The following is a 22,662-nucleotide window of genomic DNA, read 5'->3' on the forward strand; positions in this document are numbered from 1 at the left end:
CAACATGAGGGACAAGTTGGTTTTTACTAAGCATACAAAATGTCTTTATTTCCCTAAAATGCCAAATATTTAGACCATTTCAACAGTACACCGAATTTACCATTTAAGATCTAACGCATGTTATGTCTGGTGTAAATAGGACCACTGATATCAATCAACAGGTGTCAACAGTTATAACAATATAACCATAGAAATCTACTTTATGACTAACACACCAACAAAGTAATAGCAACAAAAGACAGCCAAACTATGATCACATACATAGTATACTGAGCAAGGAATATACAACCATAGAATCCATAGAATATTTCTGTTAATGTGTGATACCTCTTGCTGTTAAAGTCATGCAAAAAAATTGTCCTAGTCCAAAAGTTGGGAAAATCACTGTGTAAGGATAAAGTGATTGAAGAAGAAGAAAAAAAATCAGTAAAGCTGTTATGTTTTTCTGTTGACTGAACATTCATTTATAGATTTGAGCGATTCGTTACTTTCTGCTTATCAAAGAAGTGTCTGTTTACCTTTCATTTGCATTAGCATCTAGTCCTGAAGAACCGTGATGAATGACATAACTCCAAGATCTGCATTCAGGTAATCTGCAGGCATCCTTCTGCTGGTTCAATGCATTTCCTTTCTCCTCGTGTTCATACGTCAGCCCACTGCTGGTGATAGCAATCTGTCTGTATGCTCATTCTTTGTGTTGGTTCATAGTGTACAGGTTGTGTCTTTGAGCTGCAGAGTAAACAAGTCTAATGCAGGTACGAGGCGACCATCATAGCGAAGCACCATGCACATGTAGCACCACATTATCTCCTTATCTACCTCACTACATCTATAAAATGTGCGCTCCCGCTAAGAAGAAATGGCATATACTCGAATGGCACGTACCAGAAATGGCACATATCTTTCTAAGTATTAGCAGGGAGATCTGTGCTAAACATTAAGTCATATCTTGATTGTATTAGCATTGTATAGCATTGTGTATGTGACCATAACAGTGTTCTGCGTTTAGGGTTATTGAGAAGCCATTGTAAGCCGCCATGTCATAACTGTCTGTCCAGGTCAAAACATGCGGCGGAGAGCACATTCAGACTTTGACTTGATGCTGTGGAATGTGCCGGGTTTCTACCGTAGCTTTTCATTGTCTTAATGTGTATCAGAGATGCTTTCTGAGCTTACTCTGTCTCTGCAGCTTTCTTGGGACAATGTGTACAAAATGCAGAATGCACCTTATGTCCTATTTCCCCAGTTTTGTTTTTTTTGTCATAGTTCATTTTGTGCAGAAGTAACTGAATATTGTGCTTTGAGTTCCATCCAGATGTTGGTAAAGAAGACATATGTTAACATGTAATAGTGATGTGCTTTGTAGGGTTAGGACTTTAAGTTAGGGGCTAAAAATCTTATCATCATTCACTCATACTCTCATTGTTCACTTGTCCTCTCTCCCTCCTCTGGGTCTGTCTTTTACACTGTAGTGACAGAGAGAAGAGGGTTGTACACCCTGGTCCCATCTGGAGAGCGTGATCCATGAGCCAGAAGCTCTTGAATGGTGATCCAGTTGTCCAAGATGCGACGGTTGCGCTTCTTTGAGCTCTTCTTCTGACTCAGCTCCAGAATGGAGCCCGGGGTCTGGCCTGACTCCTGCGGGCCTTCCCTCCCTGGCTCCTGGCCCCGGTCGCGGAGATAGTCGAGCCGACACTGCATCATAAACTCGCGGCGCCTGCGTTGCTCACGGGCCCTTAGCAGCTGCTGCTTGCGCTCCTCTTTGCTCCAGTACCGCCCCATTTTCATTTCACTCACAGCATCATCATCAGTGGTCATGCCACTGCGCTCTTCACGAATCTTCATAGCCCGGGCCTTAAGCAAGCGGTCGCGGACAGGACGTTTCGCCACATAGCGGGTACCATCGCTACGGATCTTTACCTTCCACTCCATGCGTGGGGAGGCAGGGGGAAGTGGCAAAGGCAGATCCAGGGAGTGTTTCGCTGGGCTGTGATGAAGGACAGGGCCAAGTGTGCTGCTCCCCAGGCTCATGGGGCTTGCCCGGCCACTACTGCCCACTGCTACCTCACTTTCCCCTTCCACAGTTCTCTCTATGTTTGATTCTGAGAAGGAGGAGCCCAGCTGCATGCAGCTCTGGTAGCGCTCTGGCGGAGGGCGGTTAGAGTGGTGGCGTCGGGTGAAGTAGGGACTCGACTCAGCACTGTGGCCTCCAGTTCTTTCATGGATGCTGTTGGCTCTTGAGCTCCTGCCTTGTGCTCCACCATCTGCCAATGGTCGAGCAGTCCCTTCTCGAGACAGAGACCGGAACTTCTGGTTGATGTTGGTGTTCATCTGGAATTTCTTGTAGCTGCTGGGTGAGTAGGAGGAGTTGAAACTGGCTCGTCCTCTCTCGCTCCAGCCGGGCCGGTCTCGGTGTCTTCCTTGTAGAAGAGAACCAGAGTCTTCCATCTGGGTTACAGGAGAGAGGTGATCGCTCACCAATGGTGTGCTCCTGCAACTCTCTCCCCCAGTGTTGTAAGCACTGCTGGTGTCCTTGTCTGATCTTTCTCTCTCTGGGAGTTCTTTGATATCAGAGAGCTCATGGAGTGGGGACACTTGCAGTTCGGGAGAACCCCTACCTGAAGCCTCCTCCTCCAGCAGCCATGCTTTCAAGCAGCGCTCTCTCAGTTGCTGCATCTTCTGTGCCCGCAGGATGTTCCGGCACTTGAACTCGAGGTGTCGCAACTCCTCCTCCAAGAGCACCATCTCATGTGGAGTCAGACTCTCATTGCAGTTCTCATCCAGACCCACTTCTTTCTCTCCATCCTCCTTGGCCTCCTCATCTCCATCTGCCTGGTCTGCTTCCTCGAGCTTTTGGCCTGTGTTGCTATTCTTTGCATTTCTTTCGTAGCGACACTTGATCTCCAGCAACTCCCGGTACCTTTCACACTCCTCCTCTGTCAAACCAGGCATCATCATGGTGCTCACTGGGTCATGTAAGTATCCTGCCCCTGCACCCCCACAGTCCAGAGAGTCCATACTAAGGTGGAGTTCTCTGATGTGAAGCAATGGGGATGGTGTATCTCCCCCACCTCCGCCGCTCCTACCAGGTCTGAACTTACGGAGGCTGTGCGGCGTGTTGGAGGTGTTCGTGTTGGAGGCACTGGTCTGCTCCTCGCCCAGGAGTATGTCATGCTCAGACGATTCTTCGTTTTTGGTGCTCTCATCTGTGCGGCCCACACCACTGTCCAGCTCTTGACTGTTGTTGAGGGTGGCCAGGCTGAGCCTGGGTGTCTCCCGGTGGAGTGGGTTCTCAGGCACAGCTGCCTGGACTCTTTGCTGCTGAAGACGATATAAGCTGGGCAAGTGAGAAGTGTTGAGACTGTCCACACTCATGCCTACTGGTAGGTCACAATCTAGGTCCTCTGGATCCATTTGGGGGTCCGTCTTATGGTTTTGTTCATTTCACAGGAATATGAAGGATTGTCCCATACGTTTTTGATTATTTGAGAGAGAGAAAAAAATAGCACTTATTAGAAGCCAGTTACCAAGCAACAGACGTGAAACCATCAGTATTACTTAAGCTCTTTAATTGAGTGCATGCACTAACATATTTTACCACTAGATGGCAATGTAAATACACAGTGCAACACATATTTAGAGTCAGATCCCTTAAAGAGTCACTGTCCTGCAAAAGCCCAGTATAAATGTCAACTTTACAGGCAAAGGAAAACCTTGTTAACGTTCAATGTAAAAAGACTGTACTCCAAGTCATGTTGGATCATTTCTATTTGTCCATTTATCAGGAGATTTTGACCCACTGTAAAGAACAACTGCCAGACTCACAGACTCACATATTGAGCTATATAGTTTTTGCAGGACAGCAACAATATAATCAAGTAACACTAAAAGAACCTTCAAATCCTGTTTCTCTTGTAGAATCTTCATGTCAGACAAATGTTCTATGTATTCCTCACCCTGCTTATCAGTGCTAGGACACGGGTGTCCTGATTTGGTTGAATTACATCTATTGAGTACTTCTGCCAGACGTTGTTTAGCTGGTAAATCAATTGCAATATCATCCGAAAGGTTCTCCGAATTACGCGGAAAGAGGCATTGATTATCTTCACTATCTGGCTGTGACATGTCTTAAGCCCCTCTCTCTCTCTCTCTCTCTCTCTCTCTCTCTGTCCTCACCTCCTCTTGATTTAGTAAGCCTTTAATCTCAGCGTCCTTCCCCCCTTCTCCTATTCCCCTTTCTTTCTATCTGTCTCCTTTTTCTCTCTCGTTCTCTGACTTGTTCTTCTCCAGAAATGGCAACTCCCTTCATTACACCCCCTACCCCGTCCCGTCATTAATCACTCGTTCTTTTGTCTCTGTGAAGATGATACAAGAGGAGAGAGCTAGAGCTACAGGATTGCTCTTCCGTTGGTCAGATCTTGTTAATGTAGCAGGTTGCTTCACATGATATCACTGTTTTATTCATTAGGGTAGGGCTATGTTCAAGGTTTATGGGTTTACTGAGCTTTTAGCATATGGGAATCTGACTTTTACAGTAGCTTTTCTATTTTGGCCTAATTTCATACATTCATTTTCTAACCTAAGACCTAAAGGACGAGGACAACTGACCAACCTCTTTCCTTTGGCAATGACTTGCTTTTAACAGTGGGAGGCATGCCAGTGTGATGTTTAAGTGGGAGAGAGATACCTCTTACAGTCTTTCTCAATGATACTATGTTTGAGAACATAGACCTTCTAAATGCTTATTTGTGCCCTTGAAACTGAAAAAAACGACTGACTAAGGATAATTTCTCAGTCCTCTTTTCTCACCTTTGCATCTTTTTATATATGTTCTCCATCAATCTCTCCTCCCCTCCCCGTCTCTGCTCTCCTCATGTCTTTTTAATGGTGTTCTCTAGTGTTTTCTAAACCTGCTCTTTTCCGCTCTCTCTCTCTGATTTTCCTTCTCTTCTCCTTGTGGAATAGCGTTAATGGAACTGCTGCAAATCCTTGACAGTCTTCACTAAGAGTGATCACATGATTCAGCCATGACTGATGTGAGCACTCCATTTCCCTTCCATCAGCAAAACAAGCCATTAATTTTGGAATCTGTTGTCACCGGGGAGGGAGTAGATGTATTAGCTATGCACGTGTCTTTGAAAGCCTGTGTTTGTAAGTGTGTGTGTGCGTGTGTGTGTGTGTGTGTGTGTGTGTGTGCATGTGTGTGGTTCATCTCACTGACAGATCTAAGGTGACCCCAACCTAATCACAGTATTCGTGTTTACCTCTATCTCTGGTCTGGCCAGTAGCAGTGAGAAGTTGATGCTGTCTTCCCGGGTAAGGATAGCCACTGCCTCCTCCCTGTTCTGGACATCTACTCCATTTATCTGGGAAGCAGAAAGGACAGTGGACTTGCAGTTTTTATTCATCACAAAGGGCATGCTTTCCTAAACAACGGCCAATCTGTCTGCACAATGTGCATAATGTCACGTTGTCTGTTTTCAAGGTATACCAAGAAATACCATGGTGTCTAGTGTCTACAAGCATCTGATGGCCATAAATTTCATTTAAATCTCAGCATCATACAGGCAGGTGTCTAGGCTTACTAGTCAATTATTAGTCATTTATCATGTAAATGTATGTGTAGGGTACATGCTTAAATTAAAGGTTTTAATTTAAATTAAATGGTTCTAGACTTGACATTCTGTTCTAAAGGGAACCTTTAAAAGCAAAATTCCAATGCATTTGCATGGCATACTTCATTCATAATGAAAATGTAATGTAAATAATAGTAAGATATTTACAAATATGAAACTTTTTGACACATGTGCAACCTGCCACTAAGAGACTCTTTTCAAAACCTCCACCGATGCAACGAATGAATGCAGGGTACCCAGCTCTCATGCACTGAACAGCAGACACCCGTGCCAGCCAAAATCACACTGAGCTGATCAGAGGAAAACCATCTATCCTTCCACAGAGAGCAAAGCCAGTTGTGCTCTCTCAGACTCCGGCTGCTGATGATCAGCAATCCTCAGGTCATGGCATTAGACTATTTGAATGTCTGGCTCCCATCACCACCACTGTAATCCACAAGTCTGTCTATTCCATACTATCTAGGAATCTCTTGAACATTTAGTTATGCAGAAACGTTGGTTCTTCACACACACAAATCTTAATTTTTAAAGAACCATCCATTAAAATTTTTTTAATGTTTTTTATAGGGCAACCTCATTTTGAACAAGCCAATCTACTGGTGGCCTTATCAGTCTTTTCCACTGACAAAAATCTCTCTGAGCAGCACGTACCTGCAGTATTCTGTCACCCTTTCGTATGCGTCCATCTTTGGCTGCTATACTGTTGGGATTGACCTAAAAAAAGTTTTTTTTAAATGATCAGTCAAGTACTAGTCACACATCTTTCAGTACAAAATGGCTGCCATAGTCTTTCACTCACCTCCCCTACGTAAATCCCCTGGTCCTCCTCATCATCAGTGCGGTAGCACACTGTCAAGCCCAGCTTGTCCTGTTGACTGGACTTGTAGAGCTCCACTTCCTAACAGAGAGAGACAGGGGGCTCACAGCGGGGCACAGATCAAACACCCTGCCTCAGAGAAGCACAGCACGAGAGTAGCTTCTAAAGAAGCAATTAAAGCTTGCATACTGATGAAACATTCAGGGTCATAATGGACTGCTTGGTCATTGTGGTGGAATATTTGTAGCTTTTAGTGAAAACATTCATTTACGTTTATTCATTTACAAGTAGGGCAAGAACAACACAAGTGTACAGCTATGATGATGTAAGCACTACACAACTATGCTTTCACTTAGGGCAAAACATGAACAGTACAGTACATATACATACTGCAACATCTAAGACAGTACACACCCTAAAATGCAGTATAACACAATGACAAAGCATATTAGTGTATTAGTGTGACAAGAGGTTCATTTTTGTGAGGGTGCTTGAATTGTGGTGGTATGTTTAAGACCCCAAATTGTGGTGGTATGTTTAAGACCCCAAATTGTGGTGGTATGTTTAAGACCCCAGATTGTGGTGGTATGTTTTAGACCCCAAATGGTGGTGGTATGTTTAAGACCTCAAATTGTGGTGGTATGTTTAAGACCCCAAATGGTGGTGGTATTTTCAACAGCTCAAATTGTGGTGGTATGTTTAAGACATCAAATTGTGGTGGTATGTTTAAGACCTCAAATTGTGGTGGTATGTTTAAGACCCCAAATTGTGGTGGTATGTTTAAGACCCCAAATTGTGGTGGTATATTTAAGACCTCAAATTATGGTGGTATGTTTAAGACCTCAAATGGTGGTGGTATTTTCAACAGCTCAAATTGTGGTGGTATGTTTAAGACCTCAAATTGTGGTGGTATGTTTAAGACCCCAAATGGTGGTGGTATGTTTAAGACCCCAAATGGTGGTGGTATTTTCAACAGCTCAAATTGTGGTGGTATGTTTAAGACATCAAATTGTGGTGGTATGTTTAAGACCCCAAATGGTGGTGGTATGTTTAAGACCCCAAATGTTGGTAGTATTTTCAACAGCTCAAATTGTGACAATATGCTTAAGACCCCAAATTGTGGTGGTATGTTTAAGACCCCAAATTGTGGTGATATATTTAAGACCTCAAATTGTGGTGGTATATTTAAGACCTCAAATTGTGGTGGTATGTTTAAGGTTCAAAATAATGGTGGTATGTTTGGAATCCAAACCTCGTATTCCAGCTCCTCTTGCCGATCCACATCATGATTGGCAACATCAAGGTAGTCATTGAGCTCAGCACAGTCGTGGTCCAGGGTGCAGCTATAAAGAGATTTTCTGCACTTTTAGAGACATGCTAACTTTGAAAAGGTTGAGATGATCTATGCTTTCTACACTGATATTTAAATGAGTAGTTCAGCAAAACTCAAATTAGGACACATTCTATACAAACCTGGTTCGTTTTGGGACAGCTTTGTATTGCAAGCCTATTGCAGCTAGTAATGGAAGCATACACAGATCAGCCATAACATTAACATTACCCAATATTGTGCCCCCCATGCTGCCTTAACAGCTCTAACGCATTGAGGCATGGACTCCACAAGGCCTCTGAAGGTGTCCTGTGGTGTCTGCCTCCAAGATTCTTTAAATCATGTCATTTGGAAGATGGAGCCTCCATTGATCACATCAATGGGTCACACCCATCGCCAGTTCATCAGTTGTTCTTTTTGGCATTTTAATTAGGTACTGACCACTGCATACAAGACCTGCCTGGTGTTTTGAAGATGCCTTATTAAAGTGGCTCAGATTCTTATGCTTGATTGTTTTCCTGCTACCAACACATCACCTTCAATAACTGACTGTTCACTTGCTGCCTAATATGTAAAGCCTACCCCTTTGCAGGTGCAATTGTATCCAAATCATCAATGGTAATCATTTTACCTGTGAGTAGTGTTAGTGGTGTATGTCTGATCAGTGTACCACCACCAGTTAGCATCAATATATATATTTTTATAACATATGTACGTAAATTACACACTTGTCACAGGCACGTAAAAATCTCTCTAAAATTACAACATTACAGTAGAAGGTAAAAAAATCTTAACTCTCCATGGAAGTCAATTTTGAAGCATTTCTAAGGGTTCAGTCATCACTGCCTGATTCACTTTATGTCAGGAAATAAAAATTGCAAAAATGGAGCTGCAGGATTTTTGCCAGACAGTGACCATTTGCTTAAGTATTGAAATAGACTTGATTGTATACAGACAGCTGACAAATTAAAGGACATTCTTAATAATGCAACATGTAATGCCATACATATCAAACTAATGCACAAGCATCACACTCACTGAACTTCCCCCTTTAACCATATTTAGCGACTTTTCAATAGATCTAAATGCAGGGTCACTTTAGTCCAAACATGGGGCTGCTTGTTCTGGCGGGATCTGCCCAGCTTAAACACACCTGACTCACCTCAAGAGCAGAAATCTGATACATCGGCCAGCAGACACCAGTGCCAGCCAGCATTTCACTGGAGTGATGTGGGGAGAAAGTGCCATCTACCAACCCTGGAGAGAGCAAGGCCAATTGTGCTCTCTCAGGGGCCCAGCTGCTGATGGCCTGCAGCATGACCAGGATTCGAACTTGCGATCCTGTTGTCATAGTGACCATGCCTTATTCCACTGGCAAAGTTTTTCCTTTAATTTGTCACCCATCCAGCTTATTTCCCTCACTGTATTGACATAAACATGTTTTTTACTAGCCCAGTTCATACTGTCCATATTTGAAAACTAAGCTGCAAAAACTGCCAGGTTTGGGTTGTCATGGAATCCAGCTCATTTACATGTCTCCACCTACCACAGTTTAGTCCCGTCCACTCATATTGCAGTGTTTCAGAGTGCTTTTTAAATGAGGCACAATACAGAGCAGCCAATCAGAACAAAACACATTAATCATATATCAATCTCAAAGGCACAGTAACACAAACAGCCTGGTTAATTCTAAGGGATAAAAAGAGGATGGAAAATGGATGCGTCAGAATGAATTATGACCAGTTTTGGAACGTTGTAAGTGGACCTCAAGGAAAAATATAAAATACAAGAACATGTAGGAAACTGGCCCATCCAAGCCTAAATATTTTACATAACAATATGGCTATATTCAGACCTGATTTTTTGGCAGATCTAGATTGTATCCAAGTTGATAATCTGGACAGCAACAAAAACACATGGAAACCACATTTGGAAGTGGTTTGAAATGTGATTAAAATCAGATTTGTGCAGATTTGTCTCAGTCTGGCTGCTCTGGCTGCACAAATCGGATTTCAAAGTGTCGCTTGCAACACCACATCACTTCCAGAGTGACGGAAGTGCCGAGATCCACGAAAAGCGCCACAGGTTAGTTACTGACGCCTATGCCGTTACCACAGCAACCCATGCAGATAAGTTTGTGATGTCTGGACATGCAAATCCAATCTGATCACTTGCAAATAACAGTGTCCTGTACTGTACAGTCATCTCACCAGGTCTGATTTAAGAAACGAATCCGATTTGCCTGCAGTCTGAACATAGCCTAGGTCACACAGTGGTAGAAGCCACATAAGCTAGCAAGTTGAATGTGAGAGTAGATAGTGTTCAGATCTTGGCTGAGGAAAACTGTGTTTGCTGAACATGTCCCATATGATGAACAAACACAGTGTCTTACAATGACAGAGTAAGGTGAAGAAGCAGTTAGCAGTATTTAACAAAGACACTCACAGTTCATTCAGCAGGTATGGCTCCACCAGTGGAGGCAGTGGAGGAGAGGGAGGAGGTTTTGGAGAGCCACCGTCTTCGCAGGACACTCGGCCCGTGCCTAGAAAGTTCTGGAAGCTGATGTCGGTTTGCGTGGAGTGGTCCACACAGTCTGTGATGGCCATGAGTCTGGCAGGGCCTCCGATAGTGCCTGCTCTCCTCCTGTGTCCCTTACGTACCACTTGCAGCAGCAAAGGATCGTGAGGATGCCCGTCCTTATCTTGAGATAGGTGAGATGTTCTTCTGCCTTTAAGCTGCAGAAGGGAAGAGAAGATGAATAATATGAGTGAGCTGGAGAATAATTGGTTCCCAGCAGTGGTTACCAAACCTGGTCCTGGACTTCAGGACCAGGGTTGGGGACCTGCGATATAGAGAATTACATGAATGACTGGTTAAGACATTAAGACATGTACAACATGTCAGAGCATCACCTCATATCTCTAAAACACTCACGCTGGACTACTTCTATTGGCAAATGGATAATGTTATGGGGAGCTGATAAAAAAAGGACAAAAAAGAAAACAAAGGAGTTTATGAGGTAAAATGGGATTTTAAAATAAGTAACATGAATTGAATACTTCAACCTTTATTTCAGCATCAATAGGACGCATCGTGTTGCCCTTCTGTTGAAAAGACCAGAGAAACCAGTGTTAATATTTCATAAATAGTCAAATCTAAATAACAAGCAAGTTTGCAGCATTTCGTCAAATGGGGTTTTAATTACTCGAACAGAAATTGGAGCTGAACAGATCATGATTAGAACCAAAATCAAAGAAGATAATACAGCTGCACATGCGCCTGCCAGACAATACATGTCCTCAGCATTGTTCTCAATATCCTCAGGCGCTCCCAACTCTCATAATGATTTAATTTCTGTTCTTTAATTTTCCACTACATTGACTCTTTGCCAAGTCGTTAGATTTCCGCAGAAGAGCACGAGTGGAATACGCATCAGCTCGTTCAGCCCCCCTCTCTCCAGCCCTGTGGGGCACTGATGAAGATAGCTCGGATGAACAGGCGATGTATACTGCTGGAATGCAGTGCTCAATCAATAAGAGCTTAATCCTGCTGACGCCCGCCATGACCTCCGCCTCATTCCTCTGGACCCCGCTCGGCCTCAACATAACTGACCCCTGGAGACCAGGGCTCATCTCTGCCTCTCATAGAGTTTGACTTTGCGCCGTTCACTGTCTAAACGAGACAGTAATCCATTTATTTTCACTGTATGTATGTGGGATTATTGATCCAGTGGGTGGGTTTGATTAAAAATAGCTGGTTTGCACACAGGCCCGTCAGTAGAGCACGAAGAAGCGGAAGACTGCACCGGAGGACCCGGGACTAACACGGTATAGATTTTTAAACTACGCTCTTAAAAATGAAGGCGTCAGAAAGCAGGGTTTCCCACAGGTCTGAGACAAACCTAGAGGAACACATGGACGGCATGTTATTTGAATAAATGAATATATGGACTCCTAATTGCATTTGTTTACTTATCCTGACATTCAAATGAGGCATCAAATAAAGTGTTAAAGCTTTCATGTTTTTGGTTTGTTTTTTAGGTGTGAAACATCTCGCAGCCTTGGTCAAAGTGAAGGTTTAAGCTGTGTAAATGACCAGAGAGACATCGCATCACTGACACTGTGTGCCCCTGTTCATCCATAAGAATATTCCCTATTTTCTAGCTGGAATTGGTTCAAATGGAAGTAGAAAATTGGTTGTTTTTAAAAGGGCTTAATTGGGAGCTATGTGGGAAATGCTGGAAAGGGTATTTGGAATGATACCAATGAAGAGCCATTTTTGGTTCCCTGGAGATTAAGGGTGTGAAAATGCATCTGAAGTTGGCAATTCAACGGCACAGATGTTGGTTGTTGGACTCACTGGAAGAATATTTAATAAAGCCTACGTTCATACATCAAATATTGCCAGAAAACATTCTTGGACCTTTTTCAAATGTAAAAATATCACATTTTTCTATATTTCCACAAACATGGCCTTCACTCACATGAATCAGTGAATCAGTGTTGTTGATTGATCTGAAAATCACTTGTCATATGAGTGGTTTGAGTTGAGTTCTTTATTAAACTGCTTCCAACACACCTGCTTTAACTAAGCACCTCATTAACATGTACTTTCAGATTAGCAGAGGGTGTGTTAAAGCAGGGAGTCCACTAAAATGAGCAGGGCAGCTGGTTCCTCCAGGCCCAGGGTTGAGAAACACTGCTTTAGGAAACCAAATGTGGTTCTTCTATGGCATTACTCCAAAGAGCCTTTATTGGCTGGTATATACAGCCCTGACACTTACCTATGAAAGGTTTGTTGAGTGAAGCTTTGAAAAGAGCAAAAAGGTAATTACAGTCTGCCGAGTATGTTGGAGGAAACACAATAGTCAGTCTATTTAGTTTATCTGTTTGTGCGTCTGTTTGGCCAGGCCAGAGATACAACTGCAGAGTGTGCGTGCTGTGATGGTATTTATCCTGTACAATTAAGTGGACCACAGAGTTCCGTGACACAAGGCTGCTTATCAGCACAAAGCCAGTAGACGGCAATTACGTCTCTTTATCTCCTAATGCACCTCTGCTGACCTTCAACCTCTATATTTGTCCTGGTGGAATAATTGCATTTTTAATGAAGCAGCCTCTGTCATATACACGCATTGGCATTCAGGTGGGCTTTCTGCTCCTACTCACTCACAACATCTCAAATTTAATAACCAAAAGAGTCTGTTGCCTGACTGTTCCATGAAAACACACTAAACTTTTTTTAAAGTGTTGCTTTTCTAAGTTTTATTTATTTTATTCTTTTTTTTAAAGACGTTTTACAGGAGCCCCAGGGGGTATAATTGACTTTGGTCTATTTGGGGGAAAAAGGGTAGGATGGGCTTCCTTATCTCCTGCCATTACTTAGCACAATGCTAGCCAGTACGGGCATCTGTAAGCTGACATAATATAATAGACAGTTTTCTCAGTGTTCTCCTGCAAGTTTGCTCAGCTGTCCAGTGATGATGTGCTAGCAGCAGTTGGCTGACTTTATGTGACTAGAAGGAAGCACATGCTAGCGTTCATGCTTCCAGCACTGGTAGCAACTGTATTTTGTGAAGAAAATGAGGGCGGAGGCAATACTACGCTGCTCTGGGGCTCAGAACTAGCTCACAGCTCTGTTTTAGTGATGGCCCCCTGAAGCTGGCAGCAGTTCGCAAAGGAATCATTAACATTCAGCAGTGCGTAATTTCATAAAACAAGCAATCAAAAGCTGTTGGTTCACACAGATTATTATTTTTAAATTAATAAAATCAGTTTTATTTTTTTTTGTAGTTATCCAATCCTGAAATCTGGGAATACAGCCCCTCAGCCCCCTTACTTCCCACTTCCCTGCCAGACTTTTATTAAAAATAAAGGTTCCAAAAAAGCTCCTTGAAGCAGTGCCATAGAAGAACTACTTTTACTTTTGTAAAAAAAGAAATCAGTCCACGGTTCCTTGAAGAAGCATTTTGAGGCTTAAGGAATGTCTGCACAATGAAAAGCTTTTATACCAGTGCAATGTTTCTACAGTTCCCTACATCCCTTTAGTAGCTTGTATGTCTTTATGAGTGCAGATGTTGCTATGATATCACATTCACTTCAGAGAAAACTCCTTTGGCATGATTTTACTTCCGCTTTCTAGTGATCAGAACTGATGATGTTCCCTTTTTTCCCATTTCTATTATCACTCCTGTCCCAGTCTTCTTGACCCAATTAAATGTGGCACGGTAAATGTCAAGCAAGTCTTTTTATAAAGGTTGGACACATTTTAGTTAAGTAGGTCATTTTTTCCGATTCCCCTTTTTTTTTTTTTTTTTTTTTGGGTCGTTCACAAAAAAACATTCAATGGTCTCAACCTTTCATGTCTCAACCCCCCTTTTATACTGTTTTCTTTTGACAGGCCTTTGTCTCACTTTCCTTTGATAAAGGTTGAGAGGACAGGAACCCAATTCTGTGCTTGTCTGGCTGCTCCAATCTCTCTGTTTCAGTCTTTGCATCTCTCTTTCTCTCTCCATCTCTCCTGGACTGAACCTTAACCTCTATTAATCGTAGGGTTTCTTCACCACTGATGTACCGTGTCTGAACTGGAGAGGCGTGAACCCACTGGACGCGAAGGTTCTGCGCTTGAAGAGCAGCTGGACAGGCCCGGCCAAAGGGGTTGCGGTGGGAACGGTGGGATAGAATATGGAAAAGGTTACTGGTGCCCGAAATGTCACAGCGAATTGGCTGCTCTATTATTTTGCAGTTCAGGGAGGTGTGGTAGGGCAGACTGTTTTATCTCCTGGTTCTTTTATGTCGAGGAACATTCGGGGAAGACCTCCTGCAGAGTCAAGTGTAAATATTTCTCCGCACGAGTAGAACGTCCTCATTTCCATCAACGTTCTGCAAATGTGTGTGTATGTGTGGCGCACCGATGCTCACTACCGTGCCTCTGTCTGAGCTCTACGGTGAGAAGGCGTATAAGTCTTGTTTAATTACCACAGTTGCCTTGGCAACCACATCCCATAGAGACGCATTTGACAGAATTTGTTGTCGGGGAGGGGAGATGGAGGCAGAGAAAAAGGGGGGGAAGAGAAGGGGAAACCCAGCAGACATGGAAAGGGTGGGCAGTAGGAAGGATTAGCCGAGCGACAACGTGTTTAGAGGAGACTTTCAAGCAAATGCAGCAGCGTTCCTGGGGATTCCAGGCTTGTTTAAAGCTCATCACCAGCACTGAGCTTAGCGGCAATTAGCTTAGCTTATCACAGCGCAAAGATGGCTCTGCTAAATGAAAGAGATCAATGCCAGCTATTCTGACCTGTCAGCTTTGCTAGCCAGGCCAGTTAATGCGGTATAGAGCTAATGCTAAAGGGGGCCGATTGACAGCAGGCCCTGACTCCAATAGACCGTGCTTTTGGACTTCTTCATTACTGTGTAGCAAAGCCATGGGACAGAGAGAAGAGCAAACAACCCTCAGACAGACACACAAAGCACGCGCGAGAGAGAGAGAGAGAGAGAGGTTGGAGAGAAGTGAGTGATGTCCGTGGAGAGAGGGTGTACGTGCTGGTGTGTGCGTGTGTGTGAGTGATGGGTATCAGGAGCGGAAATGAAAAAGTGCAAAGCTAGAAATGTCTCTGTCTCCTTGATCGCAGAGGAGCTGTCATGGTGCCTGCTTCCATTCTAAATGGAGCTACATGGAGAGTATGTTGACTGATTCAGCTGTCTACCACTGACTACAATGAAGCTGATTTATTAGAGCATTTAGTCTGTGAAAAAGGCTTCGCTTTAGGCATTGCATTTGTACTTCACGCTTGATCACGTCCACACAACATGCTAACGCATTTGAAACGAGCAGCCCACCGCGTGTCATCTCGCAGAGGCTTGAGCTTGGAAAGGAAGTGTGTCTGGACAGGCCCAAATGGAATAAACCCACACGATAAAGACACATACTGGCTCTTGGCTATCTCAGCTAGAGATCATTCATCATCCCTTGCCATCCCTCAGAGAACCAAGTGCCGTATATATATATATATATATATCAAACAGCTGCGGTGGTTCACTCTGTTCCTCCTGGTTCCTCGGAATGCCTCCAAGTGCTTTTTGCCGCTTGGTTGGCATGAGTTAAGGGGTCTCCGAGCACTTCCCTTTATCAGCGTGCAGCATTTTAAGTGGGCTCACATGGCCAGAGCTCCTCTGTTTCAGGGTGAAGAACTAGTTAGCGAGCGAAAACGCCTGAGCCACCTCAAGCAGGGCGAGGGAAGCAAGAGAAGTAAAAGAGAAGCCCTTGAAATTGCGCCGAGATTGGCGAGATCAAGAGGCAGATCCCTCTCAAATTAGATACAGCAAGACCTATCCTAGCGTGACATCGGAGCCTGAGAGCGTGCAGAATTGCTCTCCAAACAAAATTCTGCGAAGCACACGACTCAAGCATTGCTACAATATTTGTTTCAACGTGTGAAGCCAGAGACTCTCCTGAGACAGCTCTTCAAAATGCACATTTGGACTGGAGTGGATCTGCAAAGTTTAAGCCTTTATAAAGAGGGAAAGGGAAAAGAAAAGGAAACCCAATGAAATGCTATGATCCAACACTGCACACCCATTTTTCCACTGCCCTCAACCCCCCTCCCCCCATAATCTGCAGTGTTTTTGGCTCTGAAAAGAGCTTCTCATCAGGTCTATGTCAGTGTCATTGCTGTGCTGAGATGTTCCACCATCCACATTGTGTGGTCAACACCAGTTCTGTGGTCAGATACTGACCAATGATGAATGAGGTAGAGAGTGGAACACAACAGGCTACAGTTTGTAATTATACACCCTGTGGACCTATGAGTGGTCCTTGTAGGTACACTCTTTAAAGGTGCTGCAAAAGGTTCTTCAGGCAATGCCATAGAACAACAAATGATAAAGAACCAGTGTGTATATTCACTTGTACAGGTTCTTCAAACTCACATATCTCTACTACAAACATGGTTCTTTTATGGCATCGCTCAAATAACCTTTTGTAGCATCTTTATTTTCATGAGGGCTACAAGGCTTTTTTTCCACCCTATTTCACATGATCCGATGACCGTCCATGTAGGATCTCCTACCTCAAGCATAGGAAGTAAAATAAGTAACATCCCCCCCCCTATCCAGGGTCACCTGACTTGCATACACATTCTGTATTGGACCATAAGGATGCAGTCCCAGCCATTAAAAACCAAGGCTTTTTGTGCCTTGGCACTGAAGCATTATCCACCCAGAAATTTCAGCTTTAGCTCTCTGATCAGACTGCCCACAGTGAACTCTGCCAACGCATTAAATTAGATGTGATGGCGTCCCCCTGTGAACTGCAGATAACTTTTTTTTTTATCTCACCCCGCATCCCGCTGCCATCATTTGCCATTTATTAATATTGCTGCAGTGTTTTTGTTCTGCTCCAACACTAAATGTTTTGTTTCTTGTATTTAATGTAGTGCAGTGCATTTTGACACAATCCCATAAACTGTGGGTTTATATCCTTTAAATGATTCTTGAGAAGGTATACAGAGCATGAATGGATATTTATGGTATAGAGATGGTATAGTGGTCAAAAAATGAATGAATGAGCCATTTCCAGTTGTAACTAAAGATACGAGTCCAAACATAAGAGTGAGCCCCAATCTCAAAGAGTTCTGACACCTTGTACATGTTAGTGAGAACCTCAGAAGAAGAGCTTAAACCCACTCAACAAACACTACACTTGTGGTGCACTTGGATCATACTGCATGAAAACTCCCTTTCCATGAAATTTCTTGCCTTGTCTGAGAAGAACGCACAAGCTTTCATAATCTATAATCCATAATCCAAATTACCAGTAGAGATGGCAGATCAGTATGGGTGAATGTCAGCTGAAATCGGCAGAAAATGCTGGATTGTATATCGGATGACTCTAAACAAAGCCTAAAAAGCCAAGCCTGAAACAGCACACACTCACACTGTGATGTGATGTTCCTGTGGAGTAGTTCAGTGTTTGCGTCATGTGAGCATGACAGCCTACTTTTAGATGCTTATCTTAAGAGAAGTGCTTCAGTTTAAAGTGCAGTAGGTTTTAAAGAAATATTATTATTATTATTATTATCCCTTGCTCCTGGGAAGGAAAGTGTAATTCACGGTTTGAGCCACCTGTTTCTGGACAAGCTGAGAGTTACAGAACCGTCACTGAAACAGAAAGAAGCACACGGACTGACATGGTAAAGTAATATTACCCGATTTTACATGATTGTGATTTGGGTTAGGCAATGAACAGAGTCACAACTCTTTCTATTACAGGTCAATGGAGCAGTTATTTTAAGATAGAAATGCTGCATAGTGTTGCTTTAAAGAAGAACCTAAAGTGACAATATCAATACAAAAAGTATTATTTCACTAATCATTACATATAACACATTCTTTTAAGACAATCCTCTTGAGAAGATTTGTGTGTTTCACATGCCTTGGTGTGAAATCAGCACGAATCAGAAGGAACATATCGCCCTCTCTAATGTTGGGCGATATGATCTCAAATCGATATCATGATTAACTGAACAGTTGACTTCAATTGTGATTAATGAACGATTATAAAATCTGCTCAAGTTGATCAGTTGGAGTTCTCCTCCATGCTGCTTCAATGTAGTTCTCTGGGGCGGAGTCACGTGGATACACATGCAGTAGTATGTTTCTAAGGGGACAACAGAGGTTCTGAATGCCATTTTTAATGGTTTTTGATGAATGATTCTTCACCACTGAAGACTGATTCGATTGCAGAATGAAAGGTGGGGGTGGTGGAAATTGAAGAGGTGAAACATAACATTTTGGTTCATTTTAGATGTGCTCCAAAGCCCAGGCTGCAGCTTAGGTAGGGTGGGTCCTCGGTAGGGCTGTCCTCTAAAGACTCCTTCTTAGTAGCCTAGTAGCCTAGATCCTTTACAACAGTCTTCTATGAGGTAGCGGCCGAGAAACGCAACCTACCTCAGCAGCAACCTGGGCTTTGAAAGGCAGCTAGAATTTCTTCCAGCCTGCTGGTGCATTAATCAAAAATCAAAAGATGTTTTAGAGACAGGCAGGAGCTGTTACATAATGGGAGATTATGGAAATCAAGAATTTAAAAAAAGGATATGATATGACAAATTATGCTAAATATGAACAGAGAACAAAGTTTTAGTTTTTTTCAGTTTGACTTCAGGCTTACTTTAGGTTCAAGAAATATGTAGTCGTTTTCCCTTTGTCTTAAATGTAGTCGGTCAGCCAAGACATTCTGGTGCCTGACGTTTGCTTCTCTAGATTTGTACTGGAGCTACGAGACTAATGTAGCTAAAAGGTAGCTAGTGGAACCTTGTGACAGTCGATTGCATGGTGCAAACTGCACAATTAATCATGGCACACGTGCCTCACACTGCTTTGAGTTGTTAAGGGCAATTGTGGCAATTGTACATGCCCATGTCTATTAATTGGGACTAAATAAGCTTTGTTATTCCAGCCCAAAGTTAAAGGAGCCAACTTCAGACACCAAACGGCATGTTTGTTCATAATTGTTTTTTACGTTTGTTGGGAATTCAGACTGTGTGAAAGACAGCATGGGTAAAAGGAGGCATGTGTATTCTCACCTGGAACATAATCCTGTACTGTTCCTCGGGCCGATTCACCACACACATGTTGCAGCCCATCTTGGCTCGGAGTTCAGATTTGTCTCTTCCCTCTGCTTTTGCCTCTTTGATGCTCCAGCGTCAAACGACCAACAAGACCAATTAGAGCACAGTCTCGTTATGGAGATTCCTCCCTGCAGCCAAAGGTTATGACTTTGGGCTCCATGAAAAGCCTTTGAAATTCTGTTCTGTGACCGTTCCACTTCTTCACTCAGCCTTTGGTCATTTATTCAAAGGTTGAACCACGAAGTAAAATCAGAAAAGCCGTCAGAGAAGTCCAGTAGAGGTTCATGAGGAGTTTCAGCCCAGCCAGGCTCCCAAAACCACTCTGCTTTCGCAGTATATCTGCACTTTAGTTGTTAAATCATGAGTTATGGCTTAAATCTCCATCAGCACAGCAATGCAGATGACTGAATAGCAGCCAGGGAAAAACATGGCCTTGAAATGAAAGAAAAGCCCATTATTGACTCATATGTTCAGTGTCTTCTAAATGAGATTGCGGTTCTATATTTTGCATGCATATGTATAAGCCCCTTGAGTACTGACATGCCTGTGAGGCGTCATAATCAAACACTTTAATTAAAAGAAAAGTGCGCAAAGACTGGCTGTAATGTATGCAGTGTTTACCACCGCATTCTCTGGATTCCCCAGTGAGCTTGCTGGCTCCTCCTGTACTCTCTGTGTTGTTGTGCTATTCTTAGAGAGTGCATTGCTCTTCTTTAACAAGGGGTGTTTGTGTTTCTTAGAAAACCAATGCGTGGTGATGCTACGTGTCATTATACAGCAGCCTGTCACAGGTCGACTCCGTTCTTTTGCAAGCTCTCAGCAGAATAGCGCTCGACCTGTTGAGTATAGGCCCATCGCTTCAGAGAAGCCTTTTCTAGACAAAGTAAGCAGGGATGCAAGCTGCTTCCGGACTTTTCGGTCATGTCATGTTAGGAAGATCAATTAGAACTGATGTGAGGCATCTTTTAACAAGGCCTTAAAAAATGTTCAGATTAGCCTTATTTTAAGCACTGCGGACTTCCTAAGAGCTGTCTACTCCCGTATGAACCACCCTGTTATTCACCAATCAAATTTCCTTTTGAAATTGAACCCAATCAGACACGTTTTTACACCTCGAAACGGATATGAAGCGTGAGTTCATGAAGCACACATGACTGCGCTCAGTATGCATATTAGCCTTCTTTTAAGCATGATACACTTCCTAATCTCTTGCCTCTTCTCCCCTGGGAATAGACGGACGTGATCCACATTCACTTGTGCGCGCCCCGAACCTCTCATATGAACCTTCCTGTCATTCAGCAATCACATCAAATCCGCTCTCCACCCTTCTAACTGCAGGGTGTGCATGGCAGAGGCTGTTTGAGTGACTGCACCTGTCAGAGCACGTCTGAAGCGGACCCCCGCTGTTTTTCTCTCTCCCCTATTTTGCCTCTCTATCTCTGTTTTTCTGTTTGCACCTGTATGGAGCTGAGATCAGCTCCAGAATTTCTATATAAGACAGAATTTGATACGGAATTTTGCAGAATTAGTGCAATTCGGAATTTCAGCACTAATATCAGATTGGGAATTGTTAGTGTTCTGCACTTTGTCAGGTTTTGATCTGTCTAATGTCTTGCACTGCGTGTACATGTAAATCGAAATAATACCTTTAAATATGAACATAAACAATGCACATTAAATATATATACACTGTTTTTCTATACATAATAACCTAAAGGTGGGACCCTAGGGTCAGTAATGAACCTCAATATGTATCCATGTATCTATGCATCTGTCTATCAAACATCCCAATGCATATACACCTACTTATCCAGTGTTAACTAACTATCCTAACGCGTTTTCCCCAGGCGACACGTTCCACACTTCAACACACAGCCGTCTCTCACGAAAAAGCATGACATGATGCAGTGGTGGAAAATGAATGATGATGAGCCTCTCTACAGCCCAAGGCTGGTCACAGAGCCTGGTCACAGTTCCCTAGTGAGCGGATGAGATGCAGATGTCTGTGTTCCATCAGGTGTGGACAAACCCGGGTCCAGGAGTCAAGGACACCAATGAAGCCGGCTGCTTTGAAGAGGGGGAAATCCTGACTGCTGATGATGCGCCGACGCCACCGTCCATCCGTCCGTCTCCTTCTTTTCTCCTATTCCCTTCTCCCTAGCGAAGGTCTGGGATGTAATCCAGCTTAGTCGAGCCTTTCAGATGAATGAAGCGCAGCAGCAGCATGCTTTTTCCAGGGAGAGGAGAGGGAGGGGAAAAAACAGGATCAGTGTGCTGCTCATTCAGTCCGGCGCCGAGGCGCTCCAGCGGTAATCCAGGAGAGGATCCCCTTAGGCTGCATTGGAGCCATGCCGGCGAGGTGTGTGTGTATGTGTAGGGAGGTAGAAAAAGAAAGTGTGTGGATCAGCACCACCGCAAGCGCCACAGAACATTACAGCCCTCTAGCAGCTCTCTCGCCCCCCTCTCTCTCACTCGCTCTCGCTCTATCTTTGCTCACTGCAGCATGAGCCAATACCAGCAGCCTGCACTTATCTCTCTCCCTCTCTCTCTCTCCCCCCTCTCTCTCCCACCTTCTCTTGCTACCTCCCTCGCCCCCTCCTACATCCTACATCTTTTTGCCATCCCCCTCATTTACCACTCTCTCTCTCTCTCTTTCTCTCTCTTACCAATGCATCAGCTCTCCAAGTCTGAGTTGCTTGCTATATGTCAGCTCCTGTGCAATATAGTGGAAAATAGACTTGTGTACTTTGTCACCAAAGCTCAGGCATAGGAATAGTAATAAAGGAACAGCTCCTTATTTGAGGATGGTAGCTGTTTGCCAAAACACTATGCTTAGATTAACACATTTGATACTGAACCACTGGAACAACCTTCATTAGTATTTCATCATTTATGCAATCTGTGATTATATATTTGTAATGTCTTTTCTTACACAGAAGGTAGGAGTTAGCTTGATACCTGTTAGCAGCTCAATGCAGACCTGCACACTCATTCTGGATCATGAACTGGCAATGCGGTCGGAATTCATGCGACTTTTACGTCAATCAAACTCGACATTCCTCATAAATGTGTGCTGAGAGAAGGGAAAGCGGATGACAGTAGGGAGGATAGCAAGTTAACAGACCTCATAAATATTCTAGGCAAATGTCTAAACCTAAATTAGTAGGCAGATTTTTAAAGAAGAATTCGATGACTTGCCATAAGACGACGTAGCTGCAGAGTCTAAGAAAAACAAAAAGCTTTACAACAAGGT

At 43.4% G+C, this 22,662-nt stretch overlaps 1 protein-coding gene across 2 annotated transcripts; it reads right to left on the reverse strand.

Moving 5' to 3' along the window:
• Positions 1-20: 20 nt before the first annotated feature.
• pdzd4 (PDZ domain containing 4) lies at positions 21-21,936 on the reverse strand. 2 transcript variants are annotated; one of them, XM_072681842.1, is made up of 8 exons: positions 19,365-21,936; positions 10,849-10,887; positions 10,229-10,518; positions 7,706-7,796; positions 6,436-6,534; positions 6,288-6,350; positions 5,265-5,366; positions 21-3,426 (listed from the first exon to the last, which is right to left on the reverse strand). In XM_072681842.1, the coding sequence occupies exons 1-8, from the start codon at positions 19,422-19,424 to the stop codon at positions 1,462-1,464; spliced, it is 2,709 nt and encodes a 902-aa protein (XP_072537943.1). In that variant the 5' UTR covers positions 19,425-21,936; the 3' UTR covers positions 21-1,461. The 2 variants fall into 2 exon arrangements, with proteins under 2 accessions (XP_072537943.1, XP_072537944.1); XM_072681843.1 differs by lacking the exon at positions 10,849-10,887.
• Positions 21,937-22,662: the final 726 nt, after the last annotated feature.

Source organism: Salminus brasiliensis, chromosome 6 (genome assembly GCF_030463535.1).
Source record: "Salminus brasiliensis chromosome 6, fSalBra1.hap2, whole genome shotgun sequence".
NCBI classification, from domain to species: domain Eukaryota; kingdom Metazoa; phylum Chordata; class Actinopteri; order Characiformes; family Bryconidae; genus Salminus; species Salminus brasiliensis.